The sequence below is a fragment of the Haemaphysalis longicornis genome, unplaced genomic scaffold (genome assembly GCF_048455015.1).
Source record: "Haemaphysalis longicornis isolate Haplotype H1 unplaced genomic scaffold, Haemaphysalis longicornis Haplotype H1 scaffold_6, whole genome shotgun sequence".
Classification (NCBI taxonomy): Eukaryota; Metazoa; Arthropoda; class Arachnida; order Ixodida; family Ixodidae; genus Haemaphysalis; species Haemaphysalis longicornis.
Genome location: NW_027526407.1, coordinates 111,730,894 through 111,748,239, shown reverse-complemented (window position 1 = coordinate 111,748,239; position 17,346 = coordinate 111,730,894). Strand labels below are relative to the sequence as shown.

General features: G+C 51.2%; 1 protein-coding gene across 1 annotated transcript in view; it reads right to left on the bottom strand.

Annotated features, from left to right (window-relative positions):
* Nucleotides 1-1,544: 1,544 nt before the first annotated feature.
* Nucleotides 1,545-17,346, bottom strand: part of LOC144141890 (nose resistant to fluoxetine protein 6-like) — a 30,071-nt gene continuing 14,269 nt past the window's right edge. Inside the window, exons 4-5 of the mRNA XM_077673361.1 lie at nt 3,552-3,694; nt 1,545-1,749 (exon numbers count right to left, since the gene is read on the bottom strand). Coding sequence (XP_077529487.1) covers nt 1,633-1,749; nt 3,552-3,694 — 260 coding nt within the window. The 3' untranslated portion in view covers nt 1,545-1,632. The remainder of the gene's footprint in view (nt 1,750-3,551; nt 3,695-17,346) is intronic.

Sequence of the window (17,346 nt, the reverse complement as noted above, 5' to 3'; positions counted from 1 at the left end):
AACTATGCATTAGGAAGACAATTCTTGTTAAAAAGGAACTTTTCAACGATCGTCGTTTGGACGTCTCCGGTTTTATTACAGTTTCATGACTTCATACTCTAAGTTCAGCCTTAGCACAAACGGTAATTTAACCTCGCAAGTTTTACAATCGCCAGTAGCATTACTAGATTGGCTGGGTTACAAGATCGTTTACATGAGTGGCTAGCCACAGCTACAAGTAACCAGTACTTTGTATGTCCCTTTGTCGTGCTTATACTCCTTAACAGGGACTTTCTGTATGATACATTAATCTCCCATACAAGGCAATCTTGCAGTGCAAACACACTGCAGAGAGGGCATCGGAACGCAAACACTTTTCCTAAGCGACATTATTAGCTAAATGCAACCACTGGGAATGTTGACATCGAACACGATGGTTACAGTATGACTGCTGCAGCTGCGCAGTAAACTGCAGACCTTATAATCTTGATTTCGGGACTCTACATAACGTCGCTGAACCGTTGAATCTTTGTTTGGCTAAACAATCCACCCCAGTTTCGGGGTATTCTGAGCAGCTCACACGACCATCCCCCAATCCGTTTACAAATGCAACTGGGCCTTAGAACGCACACTTGCTTTCGTTGCTTCTGGAAAACCAACGGCTGCATACAGTGCCACACAACACTCTCTTCGCTGAACTTACCAGCGTTTACTAGCCACGGTGGTTCAGTGGCTAAGGCGTTTTACTGCTAAATCTAAGGTCACGGGTTCGATTCGCGGCCTCAGCGGCCGCTTTGCTGTTGGAGGCGAAAAGCGAAATCGCCTGTGTGTTCCATATTTTGGCGCACGTAATAAAAATCCACAGGTGGTCAAAATTATGCTGGAGCCCCCCACTACGGCGCTCGTCATCGCCTGTGTAGCGTGGGTGTGTTATACATTGTACTCATTCAATCAACTTCCCAAAGTCTAATCTAGGAGGAGCGCTCTGCGGCAAGTGTCTTTTTGATAAACGGCTGCATTGAGCATATACTGATTGTTGGTTTTCCTCTTATTTGAGATGTTTTTTTTTTATTTATCTGTTCTGTTCCATGTTTCTACTCTACGCTGCTTAGAACGTGAACACCTCATATTGTAGTTTATTTCAGGGGAGCGGAAGCTAGCCACTTTCCTCATACAGTTTTTTTCTTCTTGTCTCCCTTGTGTCAAAGGAGGCAAAATAAAGGAAATAATATATGAGCACACGCAAGTGAATTGGTAAGGAAAGAAACGAAAATCACTGGTTCTTTGAATGATACTTTACTTAAAGTGGCCGTTGAAAATTCATAAAAGTGTGCGTTGATCTTAAGATTTTTCTGCTTCCACTATGCACTTCGCATTAAAACCGGTGTAACGTTATAATGAGTAAAACTTTGAATCCCGTACGTATTGGAAAACACAGTTACATTCCACACGCTGAGTAGCCTACTCATATCCATGGCCCATTTTAGCGTTGTTCATGGCCAAGCCAAGCACTCGTGTTTTTCTTCGTCAAACACTTTATTCTCAGCTGATGTTTGACAGTGGTAACAAATGAACACAATGCTTTTAATAAAATCGTCCGTGATTCTGCTCCTCCAATCGCAAACGCTGTGTTTGAGCAATTCGCCAAATCTTTCACATGCGTCCGGCAAGCAGCAGCTTCTCAAGGGCCAGGATGGGAGCTTCGAACAGCACACTGACGACAAGAGCACACGCGTAGGCCAGAACCAAATTTCCCACGTAGAAGTAATACTGAAAGGGCGACAAAACATCCGTAATTAGCAAGGTTTGTTCTTGTTATATCCCTCGTTTTGGCTTAAAATGTTGGCTTTTGTTGTCTGTAGCTTTTCTTCGAGAATTATACCTGCGTGTGCACTGTAAAGAACTAGCTGACGCTTTAAAGACAGTAGTTCGGTATTGGGACAACGCAAAAACATTACGCGCGGTAATAACGACCACCCCGACATTTCAAAAATCTCCAATCAACGCTAATTGCACCCTGTAGAAGTGTAACTCTGAGGACTGCTCGTGTTCGACTTCTAAACTCAACTGAGGTATGGTGTTTCGATCAATACATTGTCGAGCAGATCATATTGAATTCCGAACCTAATTGTCCAAGACAATGTGCTCTCCCCCAACCCGGCTTCCTAGACGGGAAGCTTCTCTTAAATCATCTGCACACAAGCATTACAACAGGTGCACTGTAAAGTAGATGGGGGCCATAAACAACAAACAAGACCAAAAGAAAACTGTAGATTGAACTCGACTGTACCAACGCTCTCATCCAAGAAATGGCGTAATGCTGTAGGTGTATACGCCCATAAAGAATTAAAATCAAAAGTTTTCTGAAATGAGGTGTTATGCCATTCTGCCATAGGTGCGGGGAACTATTGCTCTTTCAAGTTTTGAACCAAAATATTCATCGAAAAACAGTACTATGGATATTGTTGACGTGCGCGTTTAGTAAGGGACAAATATTGTTAGGACTGATCGAAAAACAGCAATCACATTATATTTGACGTACATTTTCTGTTAGGGGACATTTATTTTTAGAACTGAGCGTGAACTCAATCTTGAGATATTTGAGTTACTGTATATTGTGACGGCATCCTGTACATCCCTTCGAACCCTACAACCCCCTATGCACACACTGCGACCAACGCGATACTCTATCACATTGTCTTGGTGTACCAGAGAAAACGTCCTAAATTTAAATTCACACTTGTACCTACCAGCAATGGGAGAGGGGACGTACCGGCTCGGCCTTAAATAGGAAGCAATGACTCAGCGAAAGTGCGAGAGGACGGGTAGAACTAACGAATTCCTGCACTAAGCACCCCGTCCACCTATTATCTCTTCGGGTAAATAACGTCTTCCTAAAGAGAGCCTTTCCATGTCTCACTGATATAAACCCTTCCGTCACCAAAACACCCTTCAGGAAACCCAAATTTTCACAGTGACCCGCCGCGGTGGCTCAGTGGCTAAGGCGTTGCGCTGCTGAGCACGAGGTCGCGGGTTCGATTCCCGGCCGCGGCGGCCGCTTTTCTGATGGAGGCGAAAAGCAAAAACGCCCGTGTGTACGCGATTTCGGCGCACGATAAAGATCCCCAGGTGGTCAAAATTAATCCGGAGCCCTCCACTACGGCACGCCTCATCGCCTGCGTTGCGTCGGCGCGTTAAACCCCAGAATCTATCAATCAATCAAATCAAATCAATCAAATTTTCACAGTGGGTTTCACAAACTATGTTGTTATGCCAACGCACTTCAAGCGCCTCAAGAAAAAACAGGCTTCACTAGGTTGGAACTAAATCTGCCACGGCGCCATTCCGACACCGTCGAAGCAGCTCCGCGTTTTAATCATATTTATCTTGGGAAAGAAGCTTCACTTTTTTTCTCCTCCTTCTCCACTTCTGGGATCGGTCAGTAGCGGTAGGTCTACTGAGAATTTTTCGTCTTGCACCATTAAAACTTTTGCATTTCATGCCGAAAGCACAGCTCCCCGAAAAGCCTAAAATATTCCCAAGTGACTAAAAACATAGAACTATAAACTTACCACGAGGCTGGCGGAAAGGTCGAAACTGTGCTGCCGTGAAGCATAGAAGATAGTGATGGGAATCGTGTGGAACAGGTACGCGGCGAACGTGAGCCGGCTTAGTGGAACCAGCGCCTTCAGTGACAGAAGAGTGGTTACAAAGCCTGCGCGGAATCGACATTGCATAATGAACTTCCTACATTGCTACATATGCATATTGTTACGAACAAGCGGACAATCCCCGATGTCCAACCATAGGCGAAGACGAGGAAGTGGCTGACGAGCAGCCGGTGTGAGCTAGGTGATAGCCGCCATGTAAATACTGTCAAATACATCATCCGCATCTCATGGTTCATGTCCTGTGCCACGTAACAATATGGTGTCACCCATACGATTCCCCTACAGCGTTAGAAAAACCGTCGCTAAGAATAAGACGAAAGTACAATAAAAACGATGAGCAAGGGAGCTGCTTGTCGACCATGTGTGTCATTTTCATCGTCGTATCCTATGCTGTGTTCTATGCAAAGTCTTTTTGTAAGCGCGAACCAACTATACCGGCTTAACACTGTAGTACTCCTATAGGGGTTGCCTGTTGTGTTTAGATCATTCAAGGGCGTGAAGATCAACCACATCACTCATTTCGATAAGATAATGAAAAAGGTGGCACCCGACCTACGTGGCTACGCATTCATGTTTGCTACGTGAAATAAACGGCCCTAACGATGTTCTGTTGCTGCAGAAAGACCTTAACGTGGTGTCTAACTGGTGCTCGCCGTGGCAAATGACCCTAAATTTGAGTAAATGTAAAGTAATGCGCTTTTATCGCCGTGAATCCTCTTGCCGCTCTTCCTACAGTATTAACAATTTTCTTTTACAATCGGTAACGTCGTATAAATACCTTGGCGTCATTCTGACATCAAACTTGTCATGGAATATGCACGTCACTACTATCACGGCTAGCGCTAACCGCATGCTTGGGTATATCAAAAGACAATTTTCAAAAAAAATCCCGTCATCTGCACGAAGTGAATGATGATGAGAGGGGCGAAGCTAAAATGCTTATCGGTGAAACCGTGAAACATTGTTATAGGTCTTCTTGACGGCGCGCACCATCTGAATGATTGAAGGACATAAAGCGCGTTCGTAGCCATGTTCGCCTCTCGGTTTGTAGCACAGTGGGAATTGCGCTACCTACTTCCCATCGTGGTCACAGAGTCACGGGATCGAAACCAGGCGCCACCCCGTCAATTCCACCACTCCTCGCTTGCAAAGCTTGACACTTCACACCGCTACATTGACGAGCCCGTCGACGACGTCGATGTTTGTGGTGATTATGTAGGGCTTGTTTGGGACGGTGAGAATCTCCATGGGTAAGTTGGCGAATTCGGTGTGTGACGTTTTAGCCACCTTGGCCGTCGCCTTCTGCAGAGGTTCTTGTGTCGCGTACCCCCGGTACGCGTCTTGAGCTCGCAGGCGACGAACGACAACCTCTTCTTCTTCCTCTCCTCCTTCTTGAGTAGCAACGAACGCGTTGAACGTTTTGACCTCCTCGACCAATCCTCAGTGGCTAAGGCGTTGCGCTGCTGAGCACGAGGTCGCGGGTTCGATTCCCGGCCGCGGCGGCCGCTTTTCTGATGGAGGCGAAAAGCAAAAACGCCCGTGTGTACGAGATTGCGGCGCACGATAAAGATCCCCAGGTGGTCAAAATTAATCCGGAGCCCTCCACTACGGCGCGCCTCATCGCCTGCGTTGCGTCGGCGCGTTAAACCCTACAATCAATCAATCAATCAATCCTCGACCAATCTTTGGTTGGCCAATCCCTGGGGGATCCTGCCACAATCATCTTCGTGGTGCCATGCCGTCTACAGCAGCAACGAGGGACGGGACAGGGTCCGAGCAAGAGGAGCTTCGCCCCTAAAACTTATGCATCCATTAAACTTCTTTTGTATACGTCACTAATCCGTACCAAACTCGAATACGCTGCTTCAGTTTGGGACCCTTTTTTCTAAATCACTCAGCGACACCCTTGAAGCAGGGCGAAACCGCGCAGCCCGTTTTGTTCTTTCGAACTACGACCGGTCTTTCAGCGTAACTTTCATGAAAAACTCCTTATCACTTCCGCCCCTTTCATTGCGCAGAAATATTTCGCGCATTTACCTTTCCTTTAAAATGTATGAGGTTATTACTTCATATAAGAACGCATTATTCACGCAAACAAGTTATATCTCACCCCGCATAGAACATTTGCGAAAAGTTGGCGTGCCTCAATGTCGTACTGCTTCCTACTTCAATTTATTCATCCCTAAAACATCAGCGGAGTGGAACCAGCTGCCGTCTTCCTTGATGCTTGTAACAAAAGTTGAACAGTTTAAGAAGCATCTCACTGACTTCTACGTGCCGCGCTAAGTTTCAAATTTTCGGCCTTGTGTTTCGTTCGAAATATTTTGTATTTCGTTAGGTTTTTTTATTGAAGTCAATTGTTATTTGTACCAAAGTTCTAAATTTTACACGTGCAAATCAATATGCCGTAAACGTTTTTTTTCTCTTACTCTTGTTGCACAAATCGGTTGTATATTTGTGCCAACGTTCTTTTGCAATTCATCGCGAATGTTTCCCTGCTTTTTGTATTTTTATTTATTTATTAGTTTTTTACCACTCCCCTAAATAATACCCAATGGGCCCTGAGGGTATCTGTAATAAATAAATAAATGTATGCATATTTACATATTCATGTAAGTATATTTCCAAATATTTCATGTATTATTACACATGGCTTTTTCTCGAGAAACAAATACGGTGCAAGGATATGCGTGCACGTTTCCGTCTTTTGTCTTCGGAGAAGAGCCCGCAATATTACCTACGATCCGAAGTTTGGACACAATTGCTCTAGGAATGCAGGTGCCCGCGAGTGAGCCAGGGGCATAATTACTTTCGTCAATGACTACAGCAGTGCCATTAGCCTCAAAAAGCCAAACGGAAAGGCAAATGTTTCATCCACCGCGCATATTTCGTTAGTGAGCCCTTGAATGGCTTTTGCGATGAAACCACATTACATACACTAGGCACACTTCGTGCAGGTATCTGGGGCGGTGACAACCACTTCCTACGTGAAATAAAGCGGTGATTTCGGTTAGTTGGTGCATGATCCGATCATTAAAAAAAGCGCTACTAAACAGCACAAGGAAAGAAAGCAAGCAGCGCCCTGTATTGTAATTTTCCTGTTTAGTAGGACTGTTTTGAATCATCGTGTTCCTACATGAAATCTTGTGAAACGGTACAAGACTGCAGCGAAATTCGCATGCCAAATGCGGCTAAGTTGCGCATATACAGGGTGTCCCAGCTGTCATGCACCAAGATTTAAAGAAAGAGCAATGGCGTATCTCGAAGAAAACCTAGTGCGTAATGTTTGCAGTACTGTGGAGGAACGGAGAGTATTTTTTTCGTTAATGAGACTTTACTAATTAATTTTAATTAATTATCTAACTCTAGAATTACTGTCCTAATCACTGCAGTGTCACTGAGGCATTTGTAGGTACCCACGAGCGGCATCTAACTACGGTATTTTCAGCGACAAGCTAATTGCGTACTCCTTTATTCTGACCGATAAAGAAAACCCGCGAAATATTAAAAATACCACGTGACGGCGCTTCCGTGATGCAGCTGAAACGTCATTACCGCATTATTCGCGAATATCAGGTCACATTACAGAATGAGAATTGGCAGAATTTCTGTCAAGATCTTGGACATGAATCTGGTCTCTCGCGTCTTTGGGGCGTCTTCCGTTCCGTGAACGGCCGTGCAAAGGTGCGTCTGCCGATCCTGGATGAGATGTCCCTTCAAATAGGATACACACAAGTAGAAGATGCCATCATTCACGCGTTGTTCCCTCACGCCGTTACAGGTCCTTCAACCCTCCCACCTTTACCGACATTGATCACCCCCTGCCGGAACTCGACTCCCCTTTCACCTTGGGTGAACCACAAGTAGCCATTTCTCAAGGCAAGCCCAAATCTGCTCCTGGTCACGATAAAGTTCAATTGCAAGACCTCCGGAACCTTCCCTCGCACGGCCTGGATGCTCTACTACATCTGGCCAGCCACTCCTGGCACTCAGGCGAGATACCTGACTCTCTAAAGATAACTGTCATTCATCCAATACCCAAACCCGGTAAAGATCCTCGTCATCTTCAGAATCTTCATCCCATCGCTCTTACCCCTGCAATATTGTTACGAGACATCACCATCAAGTCGGGATCATCATCAAGGAGGGAAGAAGAAGACGCTGAGAGGGACGCGCGTGAAGTTCGGCCCCTTGCTTGGACGGCGCTTAGTCAGTCTTTCTGTGCCTTCTGTAGATACCAGACTACCGCGTATCATTTGGTGGAGAGTGCTGTTTCGGCCTCGTCCTGCTCTACTTACCCCTTCCCTGGGCTGTGAAACCTGGACACCGCTAGCTCACAGGTCCTGATCACGGATCTTCGAAGCGAAAGTCATCTTCAAGGCGCCACCATGGCACCACCTTCTGCACCCCCCAGTGCCGCTACGCCGCTTGTCATCGTGAGCCACCCCCGAGACACAGGTTTCTTCTACGGCACCAACGATGTCGACGTGGAGGACTGGGTCAGTCTCTACGAGCGTCTGAGTGCCCACAATCACTGGGATCCCACCCTTATGCTGGCTAACCTTTCGTTCCACCTGAAAGGTGCAGCTGAGACGTGGTACAATACCGACGGAGCACCTCTTACTAGTTGGGACAGCTGCAAGGCAGAGATAATTAAGCTCTTTGGCAAGTCATCTGGTCGCCAGCTCGCTGCCAAAAATCAGCTTGCGTCGCGAGCGCAGATGTCAACTGAGCCGTACATAGCCTACATCCTAGATGTACTGGCCCTTTGCCACAAAGTTGACGACCACATGTCCGAGCAGGGTAAAGTTGACCACATTTTGAAAGGCATAGCAGATGATGCCTTCAATTTGCTTGTGTGCAAAGACTGCTCCACTGTAAGCTCAATTTTGGATGAGTGCAAGCGCTTCGAACAAGCGAAAAGCCGTCGAATCACTCAGAAATTCATGCGCCTTCCCAATACCGCTGCAACGTCTTCATCTGAGGGCCCAGTTTCGCCACCGCGCGCACCACCGGCAGAAACCGGTGCAGATACAGTGACCCGTATCGTCCGATGTGAGATAGACGCCATGACGCCTGTCACCACCCAACACTCCATCGCTGACGTTCATCTGCCGACACTTTCCATTATACAGGCAGTTGTGCGCGACGAAATTGCCTGCATGGGCTTGCAGCCAGCCTGCCACATGAGCCATTCTGCCGGTCGGCAATTTCCCGCCAAAGCCGCTTCCTGCAATCATTATGGGCCAGCTCAGTCGTCCCCGACCCCTTTCCGCCAAGATTGTTGTCCATGATCTTACAGGAACCCGGCTCAATGGAGAACACCCGATGACCGGCCCCTTTAACTGCAGGCGTGTTGGTCATGTTGCCCGGTATTGCCAGAGCCGCTGATTTTCTTCAGCTCGAAGCACTTGGAACGATCGTATCCCGCAGTCTGCGACGAACCGCACTTCTGCCAGCTACCAGCAACGCAGTGCCGCCGATGCCGTCTACTCCGCCCCACGATTTGGCCGTTCCCCGTCACCCCAAGAAACCACCAAGCTGGACGCCCTAATCCGCAAAACTTACAAAGCTGCCTTGGGCCTCCCTACATTTACCTCTACTGACCGTCTACTCCAACTTGGGCTGCATAATACCATCAGCGAAATTCTGGAAGCCCAACGAACCTCACAGCTACAACGGCTGGCCTTTACTCCCACTGGCAGGAACGTGCTTCGCACCATTGGCCGGTCCACCCCGTCTACAACTCACGAACTTCAACGCATCCCTTTTCACATTCGCCAGCGGCTTAGGGTCGCCCCAATCCCGAAACATATGCATCCGACGTTCAATAGGGGAAGGCGAGAAGCTCGTGTCAGAACGCTCACAAGGCGATATGAAACTGACGCCCAAACGCGCTACACGGATATCGCCCATACTCCCAACGGTTCACACACCACCCTCGTCACCCTGGACTCTACCGGCCATCTCGCCACTGCAGCCACCTACAAGCAGCTACCAGTTCACACAGCAGAGGCACTCGCCGTCGCTCATGCGACCACCACCCACCAAAAACAGCCCTACCTAACCATCATCACCGATTCTCAGCAAGCATGCCGGTGGTATCAAGCTGGCCTAGCACCCCCTAAAGCTCTTCCCATCTTTCACTGTCTCCCCGAAGGAATAGAGATAACAATAGTTTGGACCCCTGGCCACTCTTGTCTCGCTGGGAATGAAGCGGCCCATGCCGCGGCCCGCGCTCTCCACAACCGGGCACTCCCCTCTGCAAGGCTAGATAGCACAGGACGTCCAGATTCCGCAAGCACCACCTTAACACCGCTGGACTCTACCTATAGCTCCATCCTTTCCCACTACACAAACAACAGAAGAAGGTACCCTCCTCCCCACCCTCCCTTACCCCACGTGAAGCCTATGTCTATCGCCGCCTTCAGACAGAAACTTTCTATAATCACACGATTCTCTCACACATCTCCCCATCCCTCTTCCCCCATAACTGCCAAGCGTATGACCTTCCTCTTACCACCTTCCACCTAGTCTTCTCCTGCCCTCAGCACCCAACCCCCTTCACCCCCCCACCCTTGAGCAGTGGGAGTCCGCTCTGACCAGCTCGGCACCGGAGCAGCAGCTCGCCCTGGTGAAACGAGCTCTGGAATCGGCGCAGGCTCGCGGCCTCCTGGACATGGGAGGCTGACCACTTCCCCTTCCCTCTCCCCTAAAGCTCAAATAAATGTTTTTACCACCACCACCACTGTCACCCCAGCGCCGACAGTCTCGCTCTCCGCAGCCCCGCCGCTCTACCTCGCCGACCCACTACGGACGCCTCGACTCGGGAAACTAGCGAGTGCAGCTCCCAGAGGTGATGCTGCCGACGAGGGACAATTTTCTCGACGTGAAAGCTGATGGCGTGCCTGTTCGGGCATTGATTGATACAGGGGCGCATATTTCCGTTATGAGTGCTAATCTACGGACCCGCTTGCGAAAAGTCCTCACAACGGCCCTTTCGCATGTTCAAATTGCCGACGGTGGTACACCAGCGATCGCTGGTATGTGCACCTGTGGCGTCACCATCGCCGGCCACGATACCACTGTTCTTTTCTCTGTTTTGGACAAATGTCCTCACGACGTGATCCTTGGCCGCGATTTCTTAACGGAGCATGCGGCACTCATCGATTGCTCTACGGGCCTTCTTCGTCTGGAGTTGCCGCCTACTGCCGATTCCTCCCCGCCGCGCCTGCGCTCGTCCAAACACATTCGCTTACCAAGTCAAGCCGCCACTTATGTCGCCCTTACTACGTCTACCGCCATTCCTGACGGCGACTACCTGGCTACTCCCATCGTCGACGTTCTATTGACGCGAAATGTTGCACTGCCCCACACTGTGGTCACCATCAAACAGAACTGCGTTTGCTTGCCTCTCCTCAACTTTTCGCTCCATACTCAAGTACTTCCAGAAGGTATTGTCGCGACGGCGACAGAGAGATGAGAGGACACACGTCTGCACGCTACAGCGCCGTGGGCCCAAACTGGAGGCCCCGCTTTATTCCACCTCGTGCCCAGCGCGCACCGCAAGCGCGTGGTCAGCACTCGCCACTCGTGGCTCAGCCCCAGCGTCATCGTTCCTGGAGCGTGCCCGTTTGCGGCAGCAGACGACGCAAGCTGCTGGGGCGCCGCCACATAGCCCCCCCCTCTTCAGACGGAGTGTCGGCAAAACGGACAGTCTTTGCGCTGGGATGTTCGCGGGTGGGGCTGCGAATGGAGGGGAGAGTGGTGGTGTTCAGGGTGGAGTGGTGGATGGTGGTGTCGAAGGCAGGCGGTTCAGCCTCGGTGAAAGCGGGCTTGAGGCGATCGATGGAAACGACAGTGTCGCGGCTGTTAACGCGAACTGTAAACGTCTTTTCGCCGCGGGAAATGACGAGATGAGGGCCGGTGTAGGGCGGTTGAAGTGGCCGGCGGGCACTGTCGACACGGATGAAAACGTACTGGCTGACAGAAAGACTTGGGTGAATAAAAGTGGGTTTTGTGGAACACGGCCGTGGCGGTTGGGGACGGATATAGCTGAAAAACCGGGTTAAATCCTTTACGTAGGATGGGCCAGGAGAGGAAGGGTTATCTTGAGGCTGTGGAGGGACCAGGAAGTCTGCCGGTAATCGCAAAGACGTGCCGTAGACCATTTGGGATGCGGCACAACCAAGATCATCTTTGATGACAGTGCGCAATCCTAGCAGCACAAGAGGAAGGTGAACTGCCCACTGCTCAGGTGATTCGTGAGCCATCAGCGAGGCCTTGAGCTGACGATGAAACCTATCGACCATGCCGTTGGCTTGAGGATGATAGGCCGTTGTTTTTAGGTGAGTAACACCGAGTAGGCATGTCAAGTGGCGAAAGAGTGTGGACTCAAATTGGCGGCCACGGTCTGTGATAATCTCCGACGGCACGCCAAAACGGGCGATCCACGTCGACATAAGCGTGGAAGCAACAGTCTCAGCCGTAATATCGTCGATTGGAGAAGCCTCCGGCCAGCGGGTAAAGCGGTCGATCACTGTCAAGATGTAGCGGCAGCCCTTAGATGGTGGTAGTGGGCCAACAAGGTCCACGTGAATTGTGGAGAACCTTGAGTCCGGTAGTGGGAAAGTAGCCAGAGGCGATGTGGTATGCCGAGAGACCTTGCATTGTTGGCAGGCGAGGCAGGAACGGGCCCAGGCGCGTACGTCAGTATTCATGCCCGGCCAGACGTATCTCTCGGCAATCAAACGCCGTGAGGCACGAACTCCAGGATGAGAGAGACGGTGAATAGAGTTGAAGGCAATGCGCCTGAGAGACGCAGGAAGGTACGGACGTCTGCGGCCTGAGACCGGGTCAATGTCGCAAACGATGCTGATTCCCGAATCAGGGCATAGAATGTCCTCGAGTTGCAGAGAGGAGCTGTTTGAAGAACGTAGAGTTCGGAGCTGCTCGTCATCGCTTTGGGCTTGGGCCAACTCCTGAGAACTGAAACCGGGGCGCTGTATGGCGGAAATACGGCTAAGGGCGTCGGCTGGAATGTTGTTAACTCCCTTGACATGACGAATGTCCGTCGTAAACTCTGCAAGATAAGCCAAATGTCGCGTCTCTCGGGGAGAATATGTAGTCTTCGATGACTTGAAGGCGTTCGTAAGAGGCTTGTGATCGGTGAAGATCACGAAGCTGCGGCCTTCGAGGAAAAAGCGGAAATGCTTCACAGCGAGGTATGCCGCCAGGAGTTCCCGTCCGAAAGTGCTGTACCGTTGCTCAGTGGGAGAAAGCTTCTTCGAAAAGAAACCGAGCGGGTGCCAGCTGCCGCGGATGTGCTGCTGAAGTACACCTCCAATCGCACAGTGGGAAGCATCTACCATCAGGCTTGTGGGAGCGTTGTGGTGCGGGTGCACGAGGAGGGTAGAAGAGGCCAGGCGCTCCTTGATGGTAGTGAATGCGCGATCAGCGGCTTCAGACCATTCAAGACTGCACTCGGGAGACTTGGGAGTTTGAAGGAAAGTTTCGAGAGGTTGAACAATGGCCGCACATTCCGGGATGAACCGTCGGTAATAATTCACCAGCCCTAGGAAACGGCGCAGTTGGCGCAAGGACTCAGGTCGGGGAAAGTCGATTATGGCCTTCACTTTGTCTGGCAGAGGGCGAATTCCATTGCTGTCAACGAAGTGACCGAGAAACTCCAACGACGGCAACCCGAACGCACACTTGTCGCTATTAAGGATGAGGCCATGCTCTGCTAGGCGTTCGAAAACTATCCGCAGATGGTGCAGGTGCTCAGATAGCGATGAACTGGCGACAAGAACGTCATCTATGTAGGCGAAAACAAAAGGTAGACCACGGAGGACGACGTCTATGAAGCGCTGAAAAGTCTGAGCTGCGTTGCGTAACCCGAAAGGCATTCGAGTGAATTCGAAGAGGCCAAACGGTGTAATGATGGCAGTTTTCTTGACGTCATCCGGGGCTACAGGGATTTGGTGGTAGGCTTTTTGGAGGTCAAGCTTTGAAAAGATGGTACATCCACTGAGGTTATTGGTGAAGTCCTGTATATTAGGTAGGGGGTACCTGTCGGGTACAGTGGCCACGTTCAGGGAGCGGTAATCACCACAGGGTCGCCAGTCTCCTGATTTCTTCGGGACCATGTGTAACGACGAGGACCAGTTGCTCGATGACGGGCGAGCAATGCCGATTTCAACCATGTGGTGAAATTCCTGTTCCGCGATTTTATGTTTCTCTGGAGCCAGTCGACGCGCCATGGCGTGCGTAGGTGGACCGGTGGTGATGATCTGATGAACGACGTCATGCTTCACTGGCTTTGTCCAGTCTGGAGGGGCAGTCAGGGAAGGAAACTCGTTCAGCAATTCCCGGTACGGAGAAGGTAGGTCGCAAAGAAGCGTGAATGCGAACGGATGGACTGGAGACGATTTGCCTATGACAGAAAGGCCGGTTGTGGCGTCCAGGATTCTTTTTCGGGCCATGTCAACCAGGAGGCCGAAGTTCGAAAGGAAATCGGCTCATAGAATGGCGCGACTCACGTTGGCCACGAGGAAAATCCAGCGGAACGCACGGCGTAGGCCGATGTTTACCATCAGGGATTTTTTTCGGTACACGGGAATGCTGGACTTGTTAATAGCTTGGAGATGGCACAGTGGTGCTTGAGTGCGGTCACAGGAATTAGCGGGGAGCACACTCACTTCAGCACCAGTGTCAACTAGGAAACGTTGACCACTGGTTGCATCTGTGATGTAGAAGAGGCGACTGTCGCTGGCTTGGGAATCGGTCGCCGCCGCTAACGATCCCTCGCCTCGTTTCCCGGCCAGCCGCAAGGACGGGTGCAACGTTGCGCCGCTGCACCGAAGCGGCGATGGTACCAGCACAATGAATCAGGGTGTTGAGGTGGCTGGCGCGTTGTGCCTTCCTGGCGAAATGCTTGCGGAGACGGGGTACGGCGAGAAGGGCCAAACCGGCGAGCTCGAGGGTTGCGAGGCGGCGGTGAGCTGTAACCAGCCGAGGCGACAAGCTCCTCCAAGTTTTGCATGCGCTCTCGGAGAGCGGCGAGGTCGTCGGACAGCGGTGAGGGCAAAGGAGTAGCAGGCGCCGCCACGGTGGTATGGTCGGAAGATTGAGCGGATGCCACCGTGGACAAAGGCGGATGCAACGTGGCGACTTCCATTATCTTGTCAGCATGCGCGGCCAACGCGGATAAGGGAAGGTCAGAAGCAGTCGCGAGGATCATCTGCACGGAAGAGGGGAGTCGTCGCAGGAAAAGTTCCTTCAACAAACGGGTGTCCGTGGCAGAAGGTGCGTCGCCGAGCAGGGTTTGCAGTTCGTGAAGGAGCTGCGAAGGTCGACGGTCACCCAACTCCTCTGCAGAAAGCAGCCCCTGGAAACGCTGCCGTTCCGAAGGGCTCGTGCGGCTCAAGATGGCAGCCTTCAACGTGTCGTAAGGGTTCGTGGTAGGCGGGTTGGCAAGGATGTCACGAACCTCAACCGCGATCTCAATAGGCAGTGACTGTTGTAGATGGTTGAAGCGGGTCTCTTGCGACGTGATGTGACTCACTCGGAAGCTTGCCTCGGCTTGAAGGAACCACACGTCGGGGTGCTTAGCGCTGAAGGGGGGCAAACGGCAAGCGACGGCGGAGATGCCAGGTGAACAGGCAGCGGAGGACACAGAAGGATCGCTGGCGTCGCGGGGAGGGTCCATTCTGAGTACGTGGCTCCGCTGCAACGTCCGGGTCACCAATGTCGCGACGGCGACAGAGAGATGAGAGGACACACGTCTGCACGCTACAGCGCCGTGGGCCCAAACTGGAGGCCCCGCTTTATTCCACCTCGTGCCCAGCGCGTACCGCAAGCGCGTGGTCAGCACTCGCCACTCGTGGCTCAGCCCCAGCGTCATCGTTCCTGGAGCGTGCCCGTTTGCGGCAGCAGACGACGCAAGCTGCTGGGGCGCCGCCACAGTATAACCGCCGCCGCGCTCACCCATTTAGCGGCAGCTGAAATTTCGGCATATGCTTTACACCGTGACCCAATGCAACAACATGGATCCAACCATCGACCTACCTCGCCAGATAAATTTGCACCCCTGATCAGCCCGGACCTATCTCAAGCTCAATCAAGCAAACTGCGGTGCCTTTTGTCATCATTTTAAGACGTTTTCGACTTGGGTGACCGACCTTTTGGGCAAAGCACAACTGTGATGCACCGCATCGATACAGGAGATGCCAGGCCTATCCATCGCCGGCCGTACCGTGTTTCTCTTTCCGAACGAGCAGTCATTCAGCAGGAGGTTGAAAAAATGCTCGCAAAGGGCATCATTGAACCATCCGGTAGTCCATGGGCTTCACCCGTCGTGGTGGTAAAAAAGAAAGACGGCACCTGGCGCTTCTGTGTGGACTACCGCCACTTGAACCAAGTTACCAAGAAAGATGTCTACCCTTTACCCAGAATCGACGATGCCCTAGATTGCCTTCATGGAGCGAAATACTTCTCCTCCATAGACCTTCGCTCGGGTTATTGGCAGATTGCAGTTGATGAGCTGGACCGAGAAAAGACCGCTTTCGTCACTCCTGACGGCCTATATCAGTTAAAGGGTATGCCGTTCGGTTTGTGCTACGCGCCCGCCACCTTTGAGCGCATGATGGACTCTCTTCTGCGCGGATTTAAATGGCCCACTTGCCTCTGCTATCTCGATGACGTCATCGTGTTTTCTCCCTCCTTCGAGACTCATCTCCAGCACCTGCGTGAAATCCTTGCTCTTTTCCGTCAGGCCAACCTGCAACTGATTACGCGACCCGTTACGCAATAACACGGGCCCTTCCAACCAGCTGCGCTACTGATGTCGCAGATTTCCTCCTTTACGAGGTAATCCTCCATAATGGTGCTCCTCTTCAGCTATTGACTGACCGCGGACGAAACTTCCTGTCGCGAGTAGTCGACGACATCCTTCGCTCCTGCGCAACCACGCACAAATTTACTACTTCCTACCATCCGCAGAGCAAGGGTCTTACGGAGCGACTTAACAGAACCCTAACGGATATGCTTTCCATGTATGTTTCGGATGACCATCGCGACTGGGACATTGCTTTACCTTTCATTACATTTGCATACAACTCGTCCCGTCATGATACCGCCGGATTTTCGCCTTGTTACCTCCTCTTCGGTCGAGAGCCGGTCTTGCCCCTGGACACGTTAATCGAACACAACACGCCGCCTTCTGGTTATGCCCAAGATGCCATTGCCCTGGCTGACTTTGCCCGCAGCATAGCGCATTCCAGGCCTACGTCATCCCAGGATTTTCAAAAGTCCCGTTACGATCGACGCCACAGCACCCGTCACTTTGAGCCAGGTTCCCTCGTGCTTCTCTGGTGTCCTGCGCGCCAAGTAGGGCGTTCTGGGAAACTGCTCGCCCGTTACTACGGCCCCTACCGTGTCCTGCGCCAAGTGACTGCTGTAAACTATGAAATCACCCCTGTCGTTCCGGCTGATTTATCGCGCCCTCCGAAGACTGACATCGTCCATGTCGTCCGTCTAAAGCCCTATCGTCCACAGCCTACAGTTTTGCCCTGAGCAACACCGAGACGGTGCTCTTACGGGAGGGGGGTTCTGTTACGAGACATCACCATCAAGTCGGGATCATCATCAAGGAGGGTAGAAGAAGAAGACGCTGAGAGGGACGCCCGTGAAGTTC